At 37.7% G+C, this 26,770-nt stretch overlaps 1 protein-coding gene across 22 annotated transcripts in view; it reads right to left on the reverse strand.

Annotated features, from left to right (window-relative positions):
- The window catches only part of CCDC158 (coiled-coil domain containing 158), a 127,413-nt gene that overhangs the window by 1,292 nt on the left and 99,351 nt on the right, over positions 1-26,770 (reverse strand). For 14 of the 22 annotated variants that reach the window (XM_072810829.1, XM_072810821.1, XM_072810827.1 and 11 more), the window contains 5 exons: positions 13,202-13,362; positions 10,382-10,441; positions 6,441-6,508; positions 3,300-3,458; positions 1,259-1,358 (listed from right to left, as the gene is read on the reverse strand). In XM_072810829.1, the coding sequence (XP_072666930.1) occupies positions 1,259-1,358; positions 3,300-3,458; positions 6,441-6,508; positions 10,382-10,441; positions 13,202-13,362 (548 nt within the window). Of the gene's footprint in view, positions 1-1,258; positions 1,367-3,299; positions 3,459-6,440; positions 6,509-7,167; positions 9,356-10,381; positions 10,442-13,201; positions 13,363-26,770 lie in introns of those variants that run through there. The other 8 variants (XM_072810822.1, XM_072810825.1, XR_012023570.1 and 5 more) reach the window with 8 other exon arrangements.

Raw genomic sequence — 26,770 nt, forward strand, 5'->3', positions numbered from 1 at the left:
ATTATTATACTGAGTATATACACAGACATATACTCAGAAATAGAAGCCAAAGTGTGAATAAAAATGGGGCCAATAAAAGGCGTGTGCATCTTTTAAAAAATTCACAATAAACTTAAAATCAAATGTTTTTCTTGATGTTTATATACACAGGGATCCGGAATTATCAGAAGGGATGTGGAGTTTTCCCTAATAACAATTTGGTATAGCCTTAGCAGATTAAAAAATGTGGGCTTTCAAGTCAGCAGTAGCAGCTCTAATACTCATTGTGTGACTTACAACTTATTGATTGTGATGTGATCTTCAGTTTCCTCATTTTCGAATGACCTGATATTAGCACCCACCTCCCAATATTGTTATGAGGCTCACATAGAGAAAACATAAGTCAAGCACTGAGTACAGGGCCTGGTGCGTAGCTGGTAATTGCTCAGTAAATACCAATAGCTACTATTATTACTAATAAGGGTTAAACTTACTTTAGAAGGAATTGTTCTTAGAAAAGTATTTATACCCTTCATCTAGCAACTTATATTTCCTAGAGATGGAACAATAGGCTAAGAATAACAAGTATACTCCAAAATTACTTTTTTTTTTTTTTTCAAAATTACTTCTGACAAAGGCTTCTGGATTCATGGATTCATACCAGAAAAGCACAAAACACGATAGCCCTTCCAAATCCTTGGAACATATCCATAACCTCCCACAACCATGGGAACATCCACTTAGAACTTATGCCCCACAAGTTGCCCACCATCTGCAGAGTACGACAGTTTTCATTCAAACAGCTTTAGTACATTTAAAAGTAGTTTATCTTTTTATTTAGGGATTCATTGGGTGGCACAGTCTCTTCTGGTCTATGCTAATTCAACTCCCGCGTAAAGTGAAACAAATTTATTTTTTCTAGCTATCAACTGCAATGTTATCCTGTCATACAAAGGCTTGTGTACAGACCTAATGGAGATGAGAAAGAGTGTGTGTGGGGAAGTCTCATGTGAAAAACTGCTCAAAACGTGTCCTGAGGATTGCTCAGCAGTATTATCACCCTTATTAGATGACAGAATAGAGCGGGGCTTAAGTGACCTCCTCAGGGTTGTACACCAATCCAGGGGTTAGTCATGGGTAAAATCTTCATATTTTGACTGAGGCTTCTGAATTGCATATTCAATATCCTCCTCAGCCAGTTATAGATAGAAGGCTTAACCTGAAGGGAAGGTGAGTATTCTTTTGAGCAAGGAAGATCTCTCTGAAATGTACACGGTACCTTGGTTCTTCATCTGTAAATCTTCTACCAGAGTTTGCAAGCTTTCCAGTCTGTTCTGAAGCTTTCTGCATGTTTTTCCTGTTGTTTCTATTGGCTGAGACTGTGAAGCTATTAGAAAATTGCTTAGATGTGATATTAAAAGTCTGTTCAGTATTTCTTTTTAGAAATCTTCCAATGACAGGTTAAACAACCTTTCCTCTAGAATAATGGAAACTTTAAAACACTATTTAAAAATAAAAAGTGTTTTATCTAAATATTGCAATACTAGTGTATTTGATTGTTTCAAACCAATCTGATTTGTTATTATTTAACTACATTGCATTAAATGGGATGAGTGAGAGGAGTACTTTAAATGTAATGATACATTCTGCATTATAAATGACAGCTTTTCATACCAAACCTGAGTAGCTCCATTAACTTAGGATTTGGAAGAGCAAGATTTAATACTGATACTGCCAACAATTTTGAATGTGTGTGAGACCAAGTACCCATGTCATGGCTGTCACCTGAATGAGGACAGTGTTCTTTGGTGGGAAAGGGTACAGATGCTGACATGGCTGCAGTGAACCTAGAATAAGTGCAGCAGTAGCAAGTCAAGAGGGGCTAGAAGGATATAAGCTAAACTCTAATAAGCATGCTGTTTTGCCAATCCCTAAAAAGACTGATTGGCAATCTTGAAGTTTTAATTTTGATCCTAGTCCCTGCCTTGCTGTATAATCTTGAAAATATTTTTTGGTGGCTCATTTTCCCATTAAAAAAGCCTTTTCAGGGGATCCCTGGGTGGCGCAGTGGTTTGGCGCCTGCCTTTGGCCCAGGGCGCGATCCTGGAGACCCGGGATCGAATCCCACATCGGGCTTCCGGTGCATGGAGCCTGCTTCTCCCTCTGCCTGTGTCTCTGCCTCTCTCTCTCTCTCTCTCTGTGACTATCATAAATAAATAAAAAGTTAAAAAAAAAAAAAGCCTTTTCAGTACAGAGATGCTAATATTAAAGGCAATCATCTAAGAATCGTTTTAGTTCAGAGGATGAAAAACAGTTACTCAGAGAGTTTTCACATAGATAATATGTATGTGATGAATATCTATCTGACAGTAGAAAAAAATGCCATGTTATCATGTAATCACAATAATGAGGTGACCAGAAACATTGTTCTACTCCTACAATAGTCACTGCTCTAATAGTTAAAGAATTTGCTGCTCTAAAGTTTTTAAAAATACTAAAGGATAACTGAGAAACATTAAGAGAGGAAGGAGAACAAAATGCAGGAAAAAAGATGACAAAAAAGAAAATGTATTAAAATCTGTGATTAGGTTTGATTTTTATTTTGGGGTGAATCTAGAAATGTGTGAGGCAGAGAATTTCTCAGGACTAAGACCTGACTTAAGAGTGATGCAACAGTTTGCCCAGCTTATCCCTTATCAAAGGGAACGATGCCAGAGAGCACTGGGGTTATCGGTGTTGCTGTCATATATTGTAAAAAGACATTTCAAGTTTAATTCAACATATACATACATATCTATCATCCACTTACTCATCATGCACTTAAATCTAAATCAAACATTTTTCTCATCTGTTTTAGCAAATATCAACTTAAAACTTTAAAAATGAGAACATTTTGACAAATTTGTATGATAGATACTTGCACTTAAAAAAGCAGAGACTGAAAAGAGCCATAGTTTTAGAGAATGTAAATAAGAAAACTCATAGCATTAAAAAAAAAAAAAAAAAAAAAAGACCCAAAATCTTACCGTAAAATAGGGGGGAAAAGTTCCTTACTCATGTTAGAGAAAGAAAGAGAAAATATTCACATATGATATTTCTGCATATTTATTAAGGAGAGTGTGTGTGTGTGTGTGCGTGTGCACGTGTGCACGCACAATAGCTATTTTATTTAAATAAGACTCAAGTTACACAGCATCAGTTAGAGCTTGCACATAAGATCACCATGAAAAAGTTTATTAATTCTGATTATGGAAAATAACTTTCAATTCACCAGAGCAGGAAATCAATTAATCTCATCAGTGACACCAGATCATTCTTACCTTTAACAGAAGCAGATGAATGAACAGGTTTTGTGGATCTATATTGTGATGTGGAACCTACTGAATCTTCAACTGAACTAGTTAGGAGTGAGTGAACTGGAGACTTCTTAGGAGAAGAATGGAATGAACGAGAAGCTGAGTTTTTCACAGATGGACTTGCTAAAATTTGGCAAGAACAAAAGTAAAAGGACAGAATTAATTAAAAATAGCATACGGGGCAGCCCAGGTGGCTCATCAGTTTAGTGCCGCCTTCAGCTCAGGGCCTGATCCTGGAGACCCGGGATCGAGTCCCACATCAGGCTCCCTCCATGGAGCCTGCTTCTCCCTCTACCTGTGTCTCTGCCTCTCTCTCTCTGTGTGTCTCTCATGAATAAATAAATAAATAAAATCTTAAAAAAAAAAAAAATAAATAAATAAATAAATAAAATCTTAAAAAAAAAATAGCATACTGCCCCTCTTAAAAAGTCAAACTTTCATGAGTGAATGTTCCCAATGATGGGGTTGAGGGGACATTCTGATAAATACCCAAGGCTTTGGGTTAGAACTGCAAAGGTGTAAGACCTGCCCTTGGGGGTCCTGGGGTCCAGCTTCAAATTCTCTTAATTCCTGTTTGGATTAAACTGACCTGGGGCTATGGTGTTCTTAGTTGTCTACCAGAAGCAAGCACAAATGCTATTTGGAGGAAGGCAGCCTTATTCTAGGCTGCAGAGTATCTGTATAATTTTGCAAATATATCTATCATACGATAAAAATAACTAAGCATAGAAGGGGACAAAATGACACAGCAGAGGGCAGCCCTGGTGGCGCAGCGGTTTGGCGCAGCTTGCAGCCTGGGGTGTGATCCTGGAGACCCGGGATCGAGTCCCGCATCGGGCTCCCTGCATGGAGCCTGCTTCTCTCTCTGTCTGTGTCTCTGCCTCTCTCTCTCTGTGTCTATGAATAAATAAATAAAATCTCAAAAAAAAAAAATGACACAGCAGAAAACCGAGAGAAAAAAATACAGATCACAGACGCAGACCCACAAGGTCTAGATAATGGAATCCCAGACAAGCACAGACTTAAGCAGCATTATTTCAAACCCCAAATGGGCTCTTCTTAATAAAGAAAAACCATAACTGGATATAATAAAAACTGCTAAAAAACATCCTCGAAAAACAAACCAGAGACAAAAACAATCCTAAAGCTGCCAAAAGGGCAAAAACAAATAGGTTACATTTAAATGAGCAACCATTAAACTTAGAGCTGACTTCTTAGAAACAATGGAAGCCAAAAAAAAAAAAAAAAGGAACATTTTCAAAGTGAAGGAAAAATGTCAACTGGAAATTCTATACTCAACAAAAATATCCTTCAAAAATGAGAATGAAATAAAGACAACTGCAGAAAAACAGAAACTGAGAGAGTGTATCACCAACAGACTTCCGTTAAAGGAAAAATTAAAGGCACAAGAGTAAAACGATACCAGATAGAAAGTAAATTATAAGTATGTGGGTATAACTAAATGGATGTTAACTGTACAAAATAATGAAAATTATCCATTGTGGTGGTATTCACCTTTATAGTTAAAATATATATGTGACAACAATTATATGTAACTTGAAAGGATAGTGAATGGAATTAAGATGCTCTGAAGTACTCACAACACAGGAGAAAAGGTAAAAGCATTCGTGTGTATTAATCTAATAAGGCAAAGATATATGTTGTACTCTCTTGAGTAATTATGAAAACAACAGTAAAAACATGTAAGTGAAATTTCAAATAATTTAATTTCAAATAAATGCTTTTTCTTCAAAATATTAGTTCATAAAAGATTTCTCATAAGTTAAAGATTATTTAAAAATTAAAAATTGACATTTTATTTAAAACTATTATGTTGGGATCCCTGGGTGGCGCAGCAGTTTAGTGCCTGCCTTTGGCCCAGGGCACTATCCTGGAGACCTGGGATCGAGTCCTGCATCGGGCTCCCGGTGCATGGAGCCTGCTTCTCCCTCTGCCTGTGTCTCTGCCTCTTTTTCTCTCTGTGACTATCATACATAAATTAAAAAAATAAATAAATAATTAAAACTACTATGTTTTTGATTTTAGATATATATTGACAATCTTGTATAAAAACAAGAAAACCTGGAAACTTATCTTTCTTTTATCTCTTTCACCTCACACCTCCATTTTCCTTGTATCCTTGTCCAGATTTATACCTAGACTTCTGTTGAATATCATTTTCAGTTTCATTCTTTCCCATTCATTTCATTATCTTCTCTAGGATGATAAGTTATACCTTCCAAATCTAATATACTCTCTGTAATTATTTTTCATCTTTCTTTTTGTGTCATTTTCTCTAAGAGGTCTGGTGATTTCAAGTCTATGTGATTTCAGTCATGCCTATTGTATTTCTATCTTTCTCAAGGCTTTCTCTTGTAATGTTTATATTTTTCTCTTCCATTTCCAGTCTGTTATGACATTTTGCTTTTCAACAGCTTCTGTTATCTTTCAATTACTTCCTTGACCTCCTTATTTTGCAGACAGGATTATAAGTCTTTGGAAACGATAAAGAGAACCATCTGTCTCAATTCTTTTTGTTTTCATCCATTCAATAAGTATTTATTGAGCACCTGCTATGTGCCTAGTATATATCAGGAAACCAAACAAAGACATCTGCCTTTGTGCAGCTTTTGTTTAGCAGGAGGTGACACAGTCATCTTTATGAACAACATAAATAAGTAAGTTATGTATTGAAAGATACTAAGTGTGATTTAAAAAAAGAAAAAGGGTGACTGGGAGTATGGCAGAATTACAATCTTTACAGAAGGTGGTAAGAGTAGTCTCAGTGAGTAGGTGGCATCTGAGCAATGCAAGGGACAGTGGCATAAAGGCCTTGGAGGATGCAACAGAGTAGAGGAAAGGGAGGAGGGGGAAAAGGGGGAGGAGGGGTAGGAGGAGGAGGAGGAAGAGGAAGAGGAGGAGGAGGAAGAGGAAGAGGAGGAGGAGGAGGAGGAGGAGAAGGAGGAGGAGGAGGAAATGAGACTGGAGAGTTAATGGGGACTTACAGGCTACATACAGTCATACCCGCTTCTACTCTCATGAAAATGAGAAGCCACTGCAGAGTTTTAGGCAGGCCCAATTTCTGTACTTTCATTGACTACTCACCTGTAGATGGGAATGTAAAGCAACTAGATGGATCTTCCAAGTCTCCTGTGTGTAATGTGACTGGCTCTCTGGAACATAAGGATGGTCATGCAAACATTCCATTTCACAAACACAGTGCTTAGATTTATGGACAGAAGCAAGCTAATGCACACAAAAGTGACATCTTAAATATAAACAAAAGATGGCAGCTATGATCCTAAATTGCAGAAATCCTAAAATACCCTAAGGGGGAGATCCAAAGTTGCATTATTTTTTTTATGCATTCAGTACCCATGAACATTCTGCAGAATAGACATGCAGAATGGTTATACAATATTGGTTATACAATTCATTTTTTGGTGATAATAGCTTATAACCCAAGTATTTCTCTCATAGATTCTAAGAGATACAATCCCAGTAGCTTATTTTAAAATAGAAAAAAAAAAAAAAAACCCCACAAAGACAAAAACAGGAACCTCTTTTGGCAACAGCAATATCACTTTACAAAAGTATCACTTAGTTAAATCGAGTTGCAATAAACCACACTGTTCTCTGTGGTTTGGGTAACGGTACAAGAATATTATGGTAGTAGTTTTCTTGCAGGGGGTTTGTAATGTCAACACTGTTTTAATTATAACACTAAGATATTATTATCATCTTTTTAATTCTCAGTCTCTCACGAGTGTATAGTGGAGTTTCCCAGAGATATCACAGTATCTGACACCACAAGAGGTTAACTGCAAATGTAGACATGAGAACCCAGCTGTCTTTTATTAAGCCACATATTAAACTGTAAAACAATGCCTTCTCAACGATTTTTTGTTTGAAAAAGTTATTTTTATAATAAAATGCCATTATGTCAACATGTAATATAGTTATTTCTAAATGTATATCAAAGGGTTTTACATTTTTAAAATGCTTAATATGATAATTTATTTCCCAATACTTAGAATAGCAATAGAAATGACTTATACAAACAAAAGTTCTTAGGAATCTTCAATATCTGTGACTACAAAGGGGGTCTGAGACCAAAAAGTTTGAGAATAGCTACATTAGGAGAAAAGCCCTGGAAAGGAAGTTTCATGGCTATATTATGGATAGCCTTAATTATCAGAGCAGTTTGTTTCTGCTGCAGTAGGCAGTAGGGTGCCTTTGAATAGTCTGAGGTGTGCTTTAGGCAGATCAATTTGAAATTGATATATAGAAGTGACGAGAACATGCAACAGACTGGAAATTCTAAAACAGCCACACTAAACACCATCAAGGCCACCACCATAGCCTAAGAAAGGGAACAAGGCCTAATGCAGTGTGGTGGGCTCAGTAATGGCCACCATGTAGATCTGCTTCTAAATTTCAAAAACATACAAGTGCTACCTTACATGGCAACAGAGTCTCTCTGCAGATGTGATGAAATTAAGGATCCTGAGGTGGGGAGACTATCCTGGGTTATCTGGGAGGTTAACCCAAGGGTCTATAAGAGGTAGGCAGTGGGGGATTTCATTCGGGACAGTGAAGACAATGTGGCAACTCAGCAGACAGATTTGAGATGCTGTGCTATGCTGCTATCTGAAGATGAAGGGAGAAGTCATGACCTAGAGTGCAAGGAATGAAACTCTACAAGCTGAAAAAAGTAAGGAAATGGGGATCCCTGGGTGGCGCAGCAGTTTGGCGCCTGCCTTTGGCCCAGGGCGCGATCCTGGAGACCCGGGATCGAATCCCGCATCGGGCTCCCGGTGCATGGAGCCTGCTTCTCCCTCTGCCTGTGTCTCTGCCTCTCTCTCTCTCTCTGTATGACTATCATAAATAAATTAAAAAAAAAAAAAAGTAAGGAAATGGATTAACTCCAAGAGCTCTGGAAAGAGTGTGGCCCTGCCAACATCTTAACTTCACCCAGTGGAACTGATTGAGGACTTTGGGCTTCCTTGGAAATGTAAGAGAGATAAATCTGTGTGGTTTAAACCACTAATTTTGTTACAGCAGCCACAGGGAATTAAAACAAGCAGCTGGAGAGGATGTACAAAGAAGAAAATGATTTTGAGAACTGTTTTAGAGTTGAAATTAATGAGATTTAGTGGCTAGAGAAACAAGACAAAGGAGGAAGAAGAATCAAAGATAATGTTAGAGGTGCCCTGGAAAGCAGGACTCCATTGACAGAAACAGAAGACAAGATGGGGGGAATGGTTTTGTGAAATGATTGCCTTTGTTTCATTTTGGTCATTATGATCTTCCAGTCTTTATGTTTCAGCTCCTGAAACATCCATATGGAGATGTGTAAAGGGGAGCTAGATGTTTCGAAGCCTTTATTGGAAATCTTCCTTAGGTCATAATGTTGCTCATTAAGTTTTAATAATATAACAAAATAAGAAAAGTCAATTCTCCACAACACTTCTGAGACATGTAGCTCTCAGAATAATTCAAGCACAAAGCCACATACCAGAGGTGCTCATTTCTTTAATTTTTTATTCTGTTCTGGTATATGGATTATATTGATTTAACTTAAAAGGTTGCAGAGGTTTCTAAGTGAAGAAACGTTGCTGTAAGGTATTGAGTAAAAGCAAAGATGATGCAATGACAGTGAACTGTTGTAGTAAAACAGTAACTATGATATTCTTTCTCATTTCTTTATGTGTGAGTTTTTTAAATGGCCAATTTGCCATTGTAGAGAGTATTTAAATGCATCTTTAATCTTCTAGTGTGTTTCATACATTTCAGAGCTTCTATAAAATATGTGAAAACCTCTTCTTCCCACGGCTTCTGGGCAGCTCAGTTAGTTAAGCACCTGACTTTTGGTTTGGGCTCAGGTCATGATCTTGTGGTCATGAGATCATCAGGCTCCATGCTCAGCAGGGAGTCTGCTTCAGATTCTCTTTCCTTCCTCCTTAGCTCTTCCCTCCTTCTTGCTTGTGCTTTCTCTCTTTCTCTCTCTCAAATAAAATCTTAAGAAAAAAAGAAAGAAAGAAAACCTCTTCTTCCCATTTGAACATAGGAAGGGGCCAGGTCCCAGCTTTTCCTCCTCATTCTCTTGCTTCACAAACACACCATTGCTGAAAGGAACAGATTTCCATGACATGCTGGTCATGGAAAAACTATAGCAGAGCTTCACATATCTTAGGGGAGTAGCCGCTCTGTGCCTCATGTTGAGGACTGGGCTCCTTCCCAGAGAGCTCAGTCTAGACACACAGAGGTGCTCATACGCTTGAGCTCAGGAGCTGGCAGGACCAGAGTTCAAACGTGGTTCCACTGTTTACAAGCTATATGACCCTGGCAAGTTGCTTAAGCAACCTTGAGTCTTCATTTCTAACACATATATGGACATAATAATGCGTAAGTCAAAGATTAAGTTAGATAGACTAAATGAAGTAAGTCTAAAGCACTTAGAAAATGTCAATAAAAATATGCAGTAGATAGCTGCAGATACTATTAATAGGCTTCCACGTCATGTAAGATGGCTAGGTGAGAAGAACACGCCAACTCATTTAAGAGAAAGGTACATTTAGAAAGATTCAAGTTCACTGTATGTATTGATCAAGCAGTGGAGACAGTAAGAAAGTATTTATAATACTGTCTTAATTCACTCACGAAACAAACGTTTTACTAAATGGCTACTCTGTGTCAGGCAAATGGCTGGTGCTGAAGACACCACAATGAATAAGCCTCTGCCTAACTGGATTTAAACATAATTCATGTTCATATTCCCAAGATATATGAAAGGCTCTGATATCTCTATTTCTTTTTAGGAGGATAAAAATCTAAAAGATAAAAGTCAGTTTTTGGGCATTTGGGCTTTGGAAGGCAGTCAGTCAATAAACCGTAAACACATGTAGTCTCGCCCACTGTTACATTTTATGGACCTAACGTCGAGGGTGGCACATCACAGGTAGTTAACAATCTATTGAAATAAGGAGTAAATAGTAGAAATGTGGAGTCCTGTACAGTCAGGGGCTGGTAAGGTCATTTCTTACCTGCTAAGAGTGTCACTGGATTTGCTACCTTCAGTGGAGTCCCTTAATGAGTTGTTGCTTCTGTTGGCAAAAGGATGGCAAAGATGAAGGCTACATGGTGTAATTTTTACTTAATGATAAGACAACACTGTTTCTCTGAATGTTGCTTTTACACCAACACTGATTCAAAGAGTGAGACTGGGCCACTGGCTCTTCCAGGTAGAGAAACAATGTGAAGAAAAGCTTAACAACAAAAGGAATGGGCTCCTTTTGGGAACCAGGAGTAGTCTGTTTGGGTTAGAGCACACTATGGGAGCTAAGGGGGCTGCTGATAAGTTAGGGAGCTCTCCTTCAATGTCAGACCAGGGAACTAGGTCCCTACTGCAGCAGGCAGTGTGGGCTGATGAAGACCCGACAGTAATGTCCTCTGTGTCTTACATGAGTAACAAATTAATATTAGCTGTTTTCCTCCTTGGCTAAAAAAAAGGAGGCTGTCTCTGTTGAGAGGTTACGGATTTCATTTCTTTGTGCTCTTTTTAGGATTTCATTTAACAATTCAGCTATTCAATTACTGAGGAAAACACAATGTTCTCTGTGGGGTTCTTAGAATCCTATACTGAGGTTCTTAGACTTTCCTTCCAGACTACTTTCCTCTCAAAAGTTATATAAGCCATTGTAAATGAGTACAAATATAGAAAAAACTCTTCTATATTTGGTATGGCATACTATGTAAATATCTTCATATGGGTAAACAGCAGCAAAATTTAAAATAAGCCAAAAAAAATTCCTGATTTCTAGAAAATACATTACATTGAATCTGCCTTAGATTTAACATAACAGCCTTAACTTTAAAGCCCAAATGCCCATCAATCCCCATGTAAACTGTCCAGACTTCACAAATTCCCTGGAAATCTAAAAAAATTCTTTGGACAATTAATTAGACTCAGAATCTCAGATTTTCTTACCTATAGATTATCTCTAATCTCAGGCTTGATTCAGTAATGCAATATCTTACTCTATCATCTCTGTATAGATAAATGTTAACTCTCAGTTAATTATACAAAGAACAATTTCCAGATTCCATGTATTTTTAGAATAATTAATTGCTCATATGTATTTAATTCTTCCTTAGGAATCCCTGGGTGGCTCAGTAGTTTAGCATCTGCCTTCGGCCCAGGGTGTGATCCTGGAGTCCCAGGATTGAGTCCCGCGTTGGGCTCCCTGCATGGAACCTGCTTCTCCCTCTGCCTGTGTCTCTGCCTCTCTCTCTCTCTGTATCTCTCATGAACAAATAAATAAAATTAAAAAAAAAAATTCTTCCTTAAAGCACAACAATAGATTTTAGGCCTCCAAGCAAATTTTGCAGAAAGCTGCCCCTGGATTTTATCAACTCAGACATGCTTTCATAGACCCTTAAAAGCTTCAGGCTGAGATGAGGCTTTGGTGACAAGGTCATTTGTACAATTACAGCAAATTAACATACATTCTTTAAAGGAAGGAGCCAAATATATTCATGTTCAATACAGTCCAATAGAGTTCAAGTCCACAATTAGTGGCTAAAGTGCTGGAAACCCTTTGATCAGGGAAATCATAGCAATTTTTGTGGAATGATTAGTGCTGGGAGCCAGGGGCTCTAACTGTTACTTTTGGCTTTTGCTTTGCTTCAGAGAAGAAGGCAACTCAATCTATGCCTCAACCTCCTCATTTGTCAAATGAGCTTAGTAATACTGCCCTGGCTTAGAAGGCATATTATAGAGTTCCCACAAAAATGAAAGTGCTCTGAACATATATGTACTCCTCAGAGGAGCAGCCAGTGGAATGTTTCTGACATATGATTCGGAGAATGCAATGTTATGCTACGTAACCGGGCTGTGCTCTTTCACTATTACGACTAATAATACTATTAATATATATTAAATAAATCCAGTTAATATTTAGCTACTTCAGGTTCACATATAATTGGACACCTTAAGAAATTGGAGATTGTTTATATATGTGTATTATTTCAGAAAGTATTACGTTTAGATATTTGCCAGATATCCAGAAAATGAATATTACAACAAGCTGTTACAATACTAAGAACTAGTATACAATTAGTACTCTGTATTAAATACAGTGTATTTACTGTATACTGTACACTGTGTATCATATAGCGTATACTCTATTCAAATGATTTGTTAATCTAATAATAACACACAATAAAATTTTAAAACATTATTTGAAAAGAATATGAGAATCTCATTGATATCTGCAGGTATCTACAGGGAAGGGCTGGTGAACTGGTTCAGTCATTTTTGGGTGTGACCTTTTACTAATCTGGTATAAGTCATTGGCATGAATCCCTAGAGAACCAAGGATTTTCCTATTAGGTTATACCTGAACCCTATTAGATTATACTTGTAATTCTCATGATTCTGGTTTAGCTCCACCATTGAACTGTGTGGCCGCAAGCATGTCAACCTTGTGAAGCTTACTTTCTTCTCACTTTTTTAGATGAGATAAATAAACTCTGCCCTGTCCTGGTTCAAACAGTTGCTGTGATGATCAAATAAGCTTATGGGTGTAAAATCTGTCGGGAACTACAACTTACTATACTAACATGACTTTGGCTAACACCTTGCTTTGACTTATTTCTTTCTGAACAGAGTAACTGTAATGATTGCTCTTCATATCAAGTTGTTTTACTTTGGCTTAGCTCTTCCACTTTCATATTGTCTTCCCTGGTAACATCAGATACTCTTTGAAGTTAAACCTCAACCTCTGACACAATACCACATAGACAACTAATGGCAAACCCCTGATGAGAGCAGCTCTACCATTCTGCAGTACACCTAGTCTTACACAGCCACATATGAGACTCCCAGGGATGGTGCTCTCCCTTCTTCTTCAGGCTTGCCCAGAGGCACAGCTGGTTCCTCGTTGATCACACTTCTCAACTCTTGGAGAAGTTGTTTCAGGTCCCTTGTTGGATCTTCCTTCAATGTGTTAGGTTTCATAGAGTGCTGAATTAAAACAATTCACAAAACACCTTGGTTTTTTTTTTAGATTTGTATGCTATTTTCTATTGTAAAATTAATTTAGCTGGTAAAATAGAAATTATGGAGGAAAAAGAAGAAAAAAATCACCTGTAATCTTACTACTCAGGGATAATCAATAATAACCAATCAATAATCAACACAGTGCTGTATCTAATTTATAAATATGTGTATACTTATTTATGTATCCATATTTATAAATTAGAGGATATACACATAGGATCAAACTATACACATCTATTTTAAATCATCAAAAAGATTTTAACCATGTAGTATGGATAGCACACTATGTCATTAAGTATTTACAGCTATGGGTGCCTGGGAGGGTCTGTTAAGCATCTGCCTTTGGCTCAGGTTGTGATCCCAGGGCCCTGGGATAGAGTCCCTGCATTGGGCTCCTGGCTCTGTGGAGAGCCTGCTTCTCCCTCTCCCCCTGCTTGCCACTATCCCTGCTTGTGCTATCAAAGAAATAACAAATAAAATCTTAAAAAAAAATTTACAACTATGTCCAGGCAAAAAATTTACAACTATGTCCAGGCAAAATAACACAAAATAACTGTGTGTCTCTCATGAATAAATAATTGTATGTGTCTCTCATGAATACATAAAATTTAAAAAATTAATTCTAATACTTTGTTTAGGGCTGAACTAATTTTATAAAGCTACAGAACTTTTGGACAGCTCTGGTGGCTCAGCGGTTTAGTGCTGCCTTCAGCCCAGGGTGTGATCCTGGAGACCTGGGATCGAGTCCCATGTCGGGCTCCCTGCATGGAGCCTGCTTCTCCCTCTGCCTGTGTCTCTGCCTCTCTCTCTCTCTTTCTGTGTCTCTCATGAATAAATAAATAAATCTTTAAAAAAAAATAAAGCTACAGAACTTTAGAAGTAAGGAACTCTTTAGAGATGAATAATTTACTCCCCCATTTTACTGATGAGGAAAGAGACATTCGATATTTTTGAGACTTTTTGTTTTTTAATATTTTATTTATTTATTCATGATAGAGAGAGAGGGGCAGAGACACAAGCAGAGGGAGAAGCAGGCTCCCTGCAGGGGGTCCAATGTGGGACTCGATCCCAGGACCCCAGGATCACGACCTGAGCTGAAGGCAGACACTCAGCCACTGAGATACCCAGGTGCCCCTTAAATGAGTTTTTTTTTAAATGAGTTTTAGATATATAAGTATTCCCTAATAAATATTTATAATATAATAAGAACTACAGATGTTCCCAATAGGCACCTCAAAAAGGGAAACCAAATGATAATCTGAAGTTGCTCTGGAGAGCAGATGGTCTTAGCTGGACACTCATGGATAGAAAGTCATCAGTCATCATCAAGCTACTTTAGCTGGAAGTATCTGTCCCAATGTAGAGTTAAGCCTGCCATATACATTGGTTGCTGAATGAACACCGGCTTTGCTTTTCTAGGGTCCATGACAAACAAGTGTTGATGTTATTGAAATAAGCCTATAATCCTCTTCTCTTCCTAACCCCACTGACAAACTACATATAACATTGAGCTGAAGATATTAAGAATTCTGATTAACTGAATGAGTGGGTAAGTATGGTCTTTCCAGTTTATTGATGGTCACTTTTCCTGGAAATTGCCATGAGTTCAGAGTTTCATAAATTAGACTCTGTTTAATTACTAAATTTGGCTCCATTAATTTAAAATAATAAAGATGTGAACCAGTTTTAATAGACTATTTTTTAGAGCAGTTTTAGGTTCACAGCAAAACTGAATGAAAGGTACAGAGATTTCCCACATACCCCTGATCTCACATGTGCTGAACCAGTTTCTTATGAGTAAGAGCATTTATCTCTATGCAGATGATCTAATTTCACCAAATACTGGTTTTGTCCTGTCTTAACCCTGGTGGACATAATGTCTGCTATGGAATAAGATAAAAAATTTTATAAAAATAAAACTTTATCCTACTGCGATCTTCAGTTGCCTTAGTTCTAACCTTAAAATCTCAGTGTAGCACCTGGACTTTCATATCATCTGCCCATTAACAAGTTTATTTAATAAGCTTTGATAATTATCAAAAATTTTAAGCCTTGACATTTATTATAAATGATAGCATAATAATCTGGAAACAGAAATATTCTTTTTTCTCCCTGAGATTATGGCACTCAGTTTGAGAGTGACTAGTGCTTTATAAGACATAAAAAAAGAGAGGGAAGCAAACCGAAAGAGACTCTTAACTACAGAAAACAATGGTTGCTGGAAGGAGGTGGGTGGGGGATGGACTAGACGGGTGATGGGGATTAAAGAGGGATTAAAGATTTGAGATGAGCACTGGGTTTTACATGTAAGTGATGAATCACTGAATTCTACTCCTGAAACCAAGATTACATTACATGTGAACTGACTAGAATTTAAATTAAAACTTGAAGTAATAAAAAAAGGTTGAAAAGCATTGAATTCTAACATTCACTTAGCAAATAATCATAATCAGCCCTATGACATTCTCTTATTATGACTTCATCCTAACACTTTTAAGAACTTTTGAAATGTATGCTATTCCTCCAATTAAAATGTAAGGTGTTTTACAGAGGAAGGATTTGGTTTGGTTATCACTATATACTCCACACTCTACACTTGGCATGGGTATAAAAATAAAAAAATATCAAGGTTGGAGAGTCTTGAAGATCATCTAGTTCTAGTTTAATCTCCAAACAGAAATGACAACGAGGGATCCCTGGGTGGCGCAGCGGTTTGGCGCCTGCCTTTGGCCCAGGGCGCGATCCTGGAGTCCTGGGATAAAATCCCACGTCGGGCTCCCGGTGCATGGAGCCTGCTTCTCCCTCTGCCTGTGTCTCTGCCTCTCCCTCTCCCCCCCTCCCTGTGTGACTATCATAAATAAATAAAATTAAAAAAAAAAAAAAAAGAAATGACAATGAATTTCCTTTATGGCACCCTAGCAATATACTTATCTGACCTTTGCATGATCACCAAAAACCAAGGCAGGCAGTCTCAATTTTTATATACATTTATTTTTTTTTCATTTTTATTTATTTATGATAGTCACACAGAGAGATAGAGAGATAGAGAGAGAGAGAGAGAGAGAGGGGCAGAGATACAGGCAGAGGGAGAAGCAGGCTCCATGCACTGGGAGCCCGACGTGGGATCCGATCCCGGGTCTCCAGGATCGCGCCCTGGGCCAAAGGCAGGCGCTAAACCGCTGCGCCACCCAGGGATCCCTTTATATACATTTAATCCCTTGAGAGAAAGGCTAATTGAATCTCTTCCATACAACTTATATCCTGGTCATCATTTTACCTTTTAAGTCACAGGGAACAAGTCGAACATAATCCTTTAGAAATTGATGCTTATTTTATCACTTCAACCTCCATTCCCCTAATCTCCACTTTGTAACACACAGCGCAGGCTAAATCTCTTCAAGCCATCTACTCTTTTCATGTGTCATGGGCTCACGATTTCTTAACACTCTGATTGTGTCTCTTTTGACAGACTGCTTAATCAGTGATTCCCTTAAATGCTCATGCCTTAAAACTGAAACAGAGAATCCAGGGAGAGTCTGTGTGGAGAAGAACTGTCCCTCTCTGGGAGGATCAGGATGTTATCTTTAAAACCTTTTTTGGCTGCTACATAATACTGCTGACTCAGACTGAGACCTCAAGGGAGGCCCTTCCCACATGTTACTAATAAGCCACATCTCCCATACTGCAACTTTGTATTTTTGTGTATTTAGTACCAAGTTCTAGACTACATTTATTCTAACCAAACTTTCTCTTCATAGACTTGGCTCATCATTCCAAAGTGTCTACATAAATAAATAAAAGCACCATTTATCTAGTGCTTGTTATGCATCAGGCATTCTACATATTATCTCATTTGAACTTTAATCTTCAAACCACCCTATAAGATAGAAATAATTACTTCCGTTTTAGAAATAAGAAAACTGAGGCACAGAGAGGTTAAATAGTTTGGTAAAATTACACAAAGGACAAATGGTGAGACTGGGATAAAGACTGTCATCTGACTTCCAAGTCCATGATCTTTCCACTTTGGTACACTGCCTGACTCTCACTGGATAAATTCATTAGGAAATGTGATTAGCAGGCTATAAGGTATCCAAATTTAGGATCACAGAACTACAGAATATGGGCAAAGACTAAATAATATAGTTGAGCAACTGACCTTGAGTTAATTATAGCCTGGTTATTACTGAAAGTAATTCACAAATCACATGAGGGCAATTACCCCGAACGCAGAAGCATTAAACAAAGATCGATTTAGAAGTCAAATATACCTCGGGAGTCTTTAAAACCACTAAAGAGTTATTTACACAAATGCCAGTGCTGTTTCCTAACCCATTCTTGAGGTGACAGGGAGCAGAGAGGCAGTGGGGTACAGTGGAAAAGAGCACAGGCTTTTGAAAAGAGCATCATTCTTTTGCTATGTGATCTAGGGCAAGTTACCTTTCACACTTTAGGAAACCTTGCAGGACACCTACTACATGCCAGACACTCCCTTAGAAACTGAAGTAAAATGACAAATATACCTGGCCTGCTGTGGTGACCATACAGATTAATATGAGAGGCAAATGCATGAAAATATAATTTCATAACAAGAGGAATGCTTATTTTAATCTCCATTTCCTCATCTCTAAAAAGGAAGAAAATACCTCTCACTTTACAAGGATGGTACAAGAAACGAGAAGTGCTTAATGTGTGTGCATAGGAAGTATCCAAGAATGGCTGGTTTGCACCTCACTCTTCCCTTAGTATAGAAATATATTTTATATGCTCCAAATTTACTGATCTAGAATCACCGGAGAGGTGCTATAACTTACAGCGCAGCATGTTAGTACCTGGGTAAGCCACTGCTAAGAAGTTATCAGGGCTAGTTGTGCATTCTAGCTACTATGCTCCTCTTGATGTAAGTAGAAATATCCTCATTCTTTCTAGTTGCAGGGGAAAGTTACATGGTCACAGTCAGAAACTCATCTCCTTTTTGTTTCCAAACAGTTTTTTGAACAGCTTCTTATAAGGGTGAGGGAACATGTTTAATAGTTTACCTTTTTTCTGGAACCCAATTGGGAGGAAAGCATTTACCTTCGTGGTTTTACACTAATACCTTCAACACTGACATTCAAAAAAAAGGCAATATGGTAGCTCTAGAATTGATCCTAATATAAGCCTGGAAGAAGAAAATTCTTTCTCTCTTGAGTTTTCCCAGTACGGTAAGTTTAAGTGAGCCATGGGAGTAAATATTAGGAGCAGGATAAAATGAGATTCTAGAGGCTCAAACTAAATCTCAAAAAATTAAATACTTACACAAAGCAAAATAAGCAGCTAGTAAATTGGGGCAAAAATGCGAGTCTGAAAGTTACTGAAAGTTACATCTCAGTAAATTTTATACCTACCACTTAAAGGAAATATTTCTTTGTTATAAGTATGTGTTCAAATAAAGTATTAGGTCTATTATTTAAAAAGAATAATTACTTTTCTATGCAAACAACATTGTTATTTTTAACTAAAGGAAAGGTAAACTTGACACAATAATAACAAATGTTAACCATTCAACAAATGATATTCATTGAGCTCTTTGTGTGTATGGGGTGGCAGTGTGCATACATATGTCCTGAAATATGTATAAGATTTAGCTACCCACAGAGGTATAAGAACTATCTCCAGGTATCACACATATTTAGCCCAAATCAAGGAATCTGAAGGCTGTGGCAAAGATCCCCTAGAGGTTGTGGAACCAAAGCAGACAATGTAATATACCCAGACACTGTCCTAATTTATCAATAAATTTAGAGAATTTGGTTCCTTAGGTCTTGTGCAGAAAGACCTCTGAGAAATGTTAAGTATTTTTAAAAAAAGCAAGTTGTAAACCAATGTGTATAGTAGTACTCCATTTATATTAAAAATCTCTACAGGTACATATTTAACTACTTTTATGCTGAAGATTTGTTTATACATTACTACTGTATCAAAATTACAGGAGAGTGGCTACTTCTTGGGGGTGGAATGGAGAGGAACACAGTGGTAAGTCACTGGTAGAGTTCGGGTTGTTGGGCTGGGCAATGTGTTCAGTTGTGTTGTTATTTTAAACAATCAAATAAATAAAGCCATATAAGGATCAACAATGAGAGTGTCAACTCCAAGGACTGTGACTAATCCAATCCCATGTACCAATTTTGTAAAAGTTCAATGTGTGAACCAAAAGTCTTCTTTAATACAAACACAGAAAGAGGACAGAGAAAGAACATATAAGTTTTCTGGGAATTTTCAGACAGCACAGCACAAACAGACTTGAGTACTAATCCTGGCTCTGCTGTGTACGAGCTGTGGGACCCTGGGCAACACTACTTCTCTAAAGTGCCTTTTCTTCATTTTAAAAATGGGGACAATACAATCTATCCTGCTAAATTATTGTGAGGATTAGAAATAATGTATATAAGGCAAATGACCTATTGTCAGTATTAAATCACTATTTATTTTTTAATCAAGACAGGATCCATTTTGATGAAAATAATAAAATTTTAAATTTCCAACTTAACAAATTAACAAAGAATTCCTAGAAAGGGCAAGGCCTCAAATGAAATTATACCATTCAAGAACATATTTATTGAGGGATTAATTGCCTGATAATATTTTATAGACAAATTAATTCTTGAAGGGTCACTTTAAAAAAAACACTATTTTCTGAATTATACATGTTTTGTTCTGATGATATAGGCATTAAGTTTTCACTTAAAAATTAAAAAAATTAAAAAAAAATTAAAAAAATACATGATGAAAAAATTCTATGTGCCATAAGATAAACACTGTTAACATTTTAACACTTTGAGGTATTTCCCTCTTGTCTTTTTGCAACATATAAAATTACAGAATGAATGGAGAGGACTGTTTCACGCTTGGAAGGCTTCAATGAACAGGAGTATTAAGTCTTCTTCCTTTTCTGCCCTACTCCTTCCTCACTTGTTAGATGCTGCTTTGGGCCACTTCATGGTTGGAGACAAGAAAGGGAGGAAAGCAGAGGAAGAAGGTGAGGCCCTGCTTGAGTGGTCCCTGGGGTGAACTCTGGGGATTTCACTAGCAAGTGAACTGGTGTATGAGCCCTGCCCAGCCCTGGTCTCCCAGCATTTATACCTTGATGAAGATCATGCTGGCATCCCTTTTAAAATGTTTTTTTTTCGGGATCCCTGGGTGGCGCAGCGGTTTGGCGCCTGCCTTTGGCCCAGGGCACGATCCTGAAGACCCAGGATCGAATCCCACGTCAGGCTCCCGGTGCATGGAGCCTGCTTCTCCCTCTGCCTGTGTCTCTGCCTCTCTCTCTGTGTGTGACTATCATAAATAAATAAAAATTAAAAAAAATAAAAAATAAATAAATAAAATGTTTTTTTTCCTAAGGCCTGTAACTGGGCCATGGAAGCACATGTTTTACCTTTGCCCTCCACTAGGGTAGTACCATATGCCACCAAGGCAGTCCTCTTTTCCACTTTGCCCGTTACAGAGAGGCACTTGACTATGAAATTTTCTTGAAAGGACTCATAAATCAAACCCCAGGGGACACTTGTCCAGCTCTGCTAGAGTATTTCCCTGAAGTTCCTCCATCTCCACTTAAGGTGCGGGAGTGTGAAGGGACTGGAGCATACTGGCAAGTTTCTTCTAAACACTTCTCTGTGGGCCTCTTCAACTTTTAGCCTCCCCTGTTAAACCTTGAATTGACTAGCTAAAAGTAGCAAAACTGGTTTCACAATCTTTTAGCTGGTGCTGCATAGGTGGTCTAGTACCTTGCTTTAGGATGTCTGTATTATTCTTGGCTTTGGGGCCTCAGACAAAACGGAGAGACAGGCTATCTGTATATATATACTACTTTTCCTTGGATTTTTAGTCATTTGACTAACCATGAACATTTCCCTCTAAACATTAGTTAAGGGGGCAGCCCCGGTGGCGCAGCGGTTTGGCGTGATCCTGGAGACCCGGGATCGAGTCCCACATTGGGCTTCCTGCATGGAGCCTGCTTCTCCCCCTGCCTGTGTCTCTGCCTCTCTCTCGCTCTCTCTGAATGAATAAATAAATAAATTTAAAAAAAAAAATAAAAAATAAACATTAGTTAAAAAATAACTGTAAATGGCTACACTGATGTTTCATAATTTTTATACCAAAGCCCTATTGTCAGACACTTGTATTTTTTCCATTTTTTGCTATTATAAATAATGTTCAGTGAATATTTTCATGTATTTACCTTTGTAGCTATCTCTGATTATTTTCTCAAGACCAATTTCAAGAAATGATCTTACTGAATCCAAGGGCATTTTTAGGACTTCTGATAACTATCTTCTAGAGAGGTCATTAACAGTCAATGCAGTATGTGAGGAGCTTGTTAGTTGTCACCTCTGTCCTCACAACACGAAAAGAGCTGAACAAGCTTAACAATCAACAACTCTACTTAGGTCCACCTGAGAAGTGAGGTCAACAGCAGAGGCAAATATACAGAATCACAGCTTATAGGAAGAGAAGTCCAGGAATGGAAACCCTTCTTTTAAGCCAGTAATAGGAAGAAAAATTCTAATTGCTAGAGGCTCACATGGACAAACTTATGAATTAAAAACTCCAGGTTGGGGCTGCATACTTCTGTGAGTTTTACCTTTAGGAGCCCCAGTGGGTTCTCAGGGTGAAGACTGCAGAAAAATCTTGTGTTTCTAGCAGGAATAGGGGAAAAGTACATATTTGGAAATGATGTTCAGAGCATTCTGTTCTTCTTAACAAATCCAGCCTTTAAGAGACACTATTAAATCAGAGCCCCTCTACACCTTGGGTTGTATACCAGAATCTTACCAACTGGGAAGGGAAATACCTAACTCAGCCCCTTCCTCTCTCACCTAAAGGTGGCAGTGGGTGAGGGGAGTGGCGGGTAACAAAACTGAGCACTTGGGAGGGCCTGAGCCCAGTGGCACAGGCTCACTAAAAGACTGAGACCTAATCACAGGACTACAGGGAACGCTTCCCTTCTCCCCACACCTTACCTTGACCCATGACTTCAGTAGGCTTCTATATAATAATGAGATTACAACAGAAATAAATGCATGTCAAAGACCCTAAGAAGTCTCTAGGGAAACCCAAAGACAAAAGGGGAGAGAAAACAAGGACATTTGAGGACATTTTAACCTCTGACATCTATAGTTACAGCAAGCAGCATGCACGGTCTAACTCCTAGTCAAATAAACACAAAACCCTCACACTAAAGGCCTATTTATCTCAGTTCTTTTTATTCAGTACATCATGTCTAGCTTTCAAAAAACTTAAATTCATACTAAAAAGACAAAAAAATGCAGCTGAAGAGACAGAGCCAGCATCAGAATCAGACTCAGATATGGCAGAGATTTTGGAATTATGAGACTAGGAATTTCCTTATGATTAATATGCTAAAGGCTCCAATGGAAAAGGTAGACAACATGCAAAAACAGATAGATAATGTAAGCAGAAAAACAGAAATTCTAAGATGAAATCAAAAGGAAATCCTAGAAAAATACTGTAAGGAAACAAAGGAGGTTTTTTTTTTTTTTTTAAGATTTATTTATGTATTTATTTATGATAGACATAGAGAGACAGAGAGAGAAGCAGAGACACAGGAGGATGGAGAAGCAGGCTCCATGCCCGGAGCCCGACGCGGGACTCAATCCGGGGACTCCAGGACCACGCCCTGGGCCAAAGGCAGGCGCTAAACCACTGAGCCACCCAGGGATCCCCAGCCACCCAGGGATCCCCTGTTTCTTTTTTTTTAAGATTTTTATTAAATAAATAAATATTTAATAAATAAATAAATAAATATTTATATTTATTTTTATTTATTCATGAGAGACACAGAGGAAGAAACCTGTGGGGTTTTTTTTTTTTTTTTCCAGAGATAACCAGCATTATGTGAGAATCTTTATTTTGACAAATAAGTGCAGTATAAAATATTTGGCCTGAAAAGTAAAAAAAAAAAAAAAAAAGGAAAAATAAATATGTTTACAAATTATTGTAGAAAGAATGCAAAAGGGTTAAAATTCTCAATGAGGAAAAACCAAAATGTGTCCAGTTGTATAAAGGCTCTTCCCTTATAAGAAATGCGGATAAAGCTGAAGACCCAGTTTGGTTTCGCTGCTGAAAAATGTACAAAATAACTTAGAAAAACCAGGGGAGCCCGATGTGGGACTTTATCACAGGACCCAGGACCACGCCCTGGGCCAAAGGCAGACGCTTAACTGCTGAGCCACCCAGGTGTCCCAAAAGGTCTTTGATAGGCTTATCAACAGACAACATGAACAAGAAAATAATCAGTGAGCTTGAAGGAATGTTTGTTTGGGTTTTTTAAAAGATTTTTATTTGTTCATTTTAGAGAGAGAGCAAGTGAGTGAGAGAGAGGGGGAGAAAGAGGGTACAAGTGAGCATGCGAGCAGGGATGGGTGGAGGGGGAGAGAGACAGAGAGAAAGAATCTGAAACAGACTCTGCACTGAGCGCACAGCCTGACATGGTGCTCAATCCCACATCCCTGAGATCCTGACCATAGCTGAAATCAAGAAATCAAGAGTTGGATGCTCAACTGTTTAAGCCACCCAGGTGCCCCCACTTGAAGAAATGTGAATGGAAATTTCTAAAACTGAAATGCAAAGACAAAAAAAAAAATGAAGAAGATGGACTAGAATGTCTAAGAACTTAGGACCACTGTAAGAGGTGTAACATACATAAAGGGGGTACCAGAAGGAAAAGAAAGAAATAGAAGAAACATTTGAAGTAATAATGGCTGAGAATTTTCCAAGATTAATGACAGACACCAAGCCACAGATCCAGGAACCTCATGAAACATCAAACAATACAGACATCAAAAAAACCTGCCCATAGGCATATCATATTCAAAATACAGAAAATCAAAGACAAAAAGTTTTTAAAGAAGCCAGAGGAAAAAACACAGAGTAACAAGGATGAGAATTACAGCAGACTTCTTATAAACCATACAAGCAAGAATATTAAATATTAAGAGAAAATATTAAGAGAAAACCTCCCACCAATCTAGAACTATATCCTACAAAATTATCCTTCAGAAGTAAGGGAGAAATAAAGACTTTCTCAGACAAAAATTGAAGGAATTTGTTGTCAGTAGACCTGCCTTGCAAGAAATGTTAAAAGTTCTTCAGAGGGGAGGAAAATGATATAGTCAGAAACTCAGATTTACATAAAGAAAGGAAGAATTTAGAGAAGGAATAAGGGAAGATAAGATAAAAAAAAACTTTCTTTTAATTACTGTAACAGCTGTTGTTCAAATAATAGGAATAATGCATTCAGTTATATATACATGATATAACAACAATATATACAATATATATGTGTATATACATATGCTTAGATATAAGTGAAATGAGTGATCACAATGATACAAAGGACAAGAAGGAGGAATTAGGACTATTTTGTTATTATAAGGTTCTTGTGCTACTATCCATGATATGGTATAGTGTCATTTCAAAGTGGACTTGGATTAGTTGTAAATGTATGTTGCAAACTCTAGGGCAACCACTAAAAAAAAAAAAAAAAAAGGAAATAATTTGTATGCTAAAAAGGGAGAGAAGGGATCCCTGGGTAGTGCAGCAGTTTAGCGCCTGCCTTTGGCCCAGGGCGCAATCCTGGAGACCTGGGACTGAATCCCACGTCGGGCTCCCGGTGTATGGAGCCTGCTTCTCCCTCTGCCTGTGTCTCTGCCTCTCTCTCTCTCTCTCTCTCTCTGTGACTATCATAAATAAATTTAAAAAAAATAAAAATAAAAAGCGCCTGCCTTTGGCCCAGGGCACAATCCTGGAGACCCGGGATTGAATCCCAGATCGGGCTCCCGGTGCATGGAGCCTGCTTCTCCCTCTGCCTGTGTCTCTGCCTCTCTCTCTCTCTCTCTCTCTCTGTGTGTGACTATCATAAATAAATTTTTAAAAAAAATTAAAAAGGGAGAGAAATTGACACTATTTTTTAAATGCTTAATTAAAATCACAAAAGGCAGAAAAAAGAGCAAAAAAAACAAAAACAAATGCAATGAGAAGAACAAACATGGTACAAACATGGTAATATTAATCTAGCTATATGAATAATGAATTTAAATATTGATGGCCCAAGTATACCACTTAAAAGACAGAGATTGGGGATCCCTGGGTGGCGCAGCGATTTGGCGCCTGCCTTTGGCCCAGGGCGCGATCCTGGAGACCCGGGATCGAATCCCACGTCGGGCTCCCGGTATATGGAGCCTGCTTCTCCCTCTGCCTGTGTCTCTGCCTCTCTCTCTCTCTCTGTGACTATCATAAATAAATAAAAATTTAAAAAAATAAAAAATAAAAAAAATAAAAGACAGAGATTGCCAACATGCATCAAAACCCAAGACTGACCATATGCTGTCTATAAGAAACCTACTTTAAATATAAAGACACATATAGATTAAAAGTAAGGAGATGGAGAAAGAAATATCATGCTAATACTAATCAAAAGAAAATTGGAGTAGCTACATTAATTTCAGACAGAGCAAACTTCAGAACAAGGAAAAGAGGGGAATTACATAATGATAAAGATATCAATTCTCCAAGAAGATAAGCAATTCTTATCGTGTATGCACTCAGCAGCAGGGCATCAAAATATGAGACAAAAATTGATAAAACTGCAAGGAGAAATGATGAATCCACTATTACAGCTGAAGACACTTCAATAACTATCAACAATGGACAAATTCAGCAAGTAGAAAATCAGTAAGGACATAGCTGAACTTAAAAGCCCCATCAATCAATTGGAGTAATTGACATATGCAGACTCCTTCATCTAAAAACAGAATACATATTCTTAAGTTTACATGGAACATTCCTTAAGAAAAACCACATTTTGGGCCAAAAGTAGATATTAACAATTTTTAAAGAATAAAAAACATACATTCGGGCAGCCCTGGTGACGCAGAGGTTTAGTACAGTCTGCAGCCCGGGGTGTGATCCTGGAGACCGGGGATCGAGTCCCATGTCAGGCTCCCTGCATGGAGCCTGCTTCTCCCTCTGCCTGTGTCTCTGCCTCTCTCTCTCTCTGTCTCTAAGAATGTATAAATAAAATCTTTAAAAAAAAAAAAAAAAGTACATTGTCTACTCCAGTAATACAACAGAATTGAAACTGAAACCAATAATAAAAAGATAGTTGGAAAATTCCCAAATAATTGGAGATAAAATAGCATACTCCTAAATAACACAGAGACCAAAGAAGAAATTTCAAGAGAAATTTAACAATATTTTTGACACAATGAAAATGAAAATACAACTTATAAAAATTTGTGGCATTTAGCAAAAGTAGTGCTTAGAAGTAAATTTATAGCATTGAATGCATAATTAGAAAAAAAGATCTAAA

This window comes from Canis lupus, chromosome 33, assembly GCF_048164855.1.
Source record: "Canis lupus baileyi chromosome 33, mCanLup2.hap1, whole genome shotgun sequence".
Classification (NCBI taxonomy): domain Eukaryota; kingdom Metazoa; phylum Chordata; class Mammalia; order Carnivora; family Canidae; genus Canis; species Canis lupus.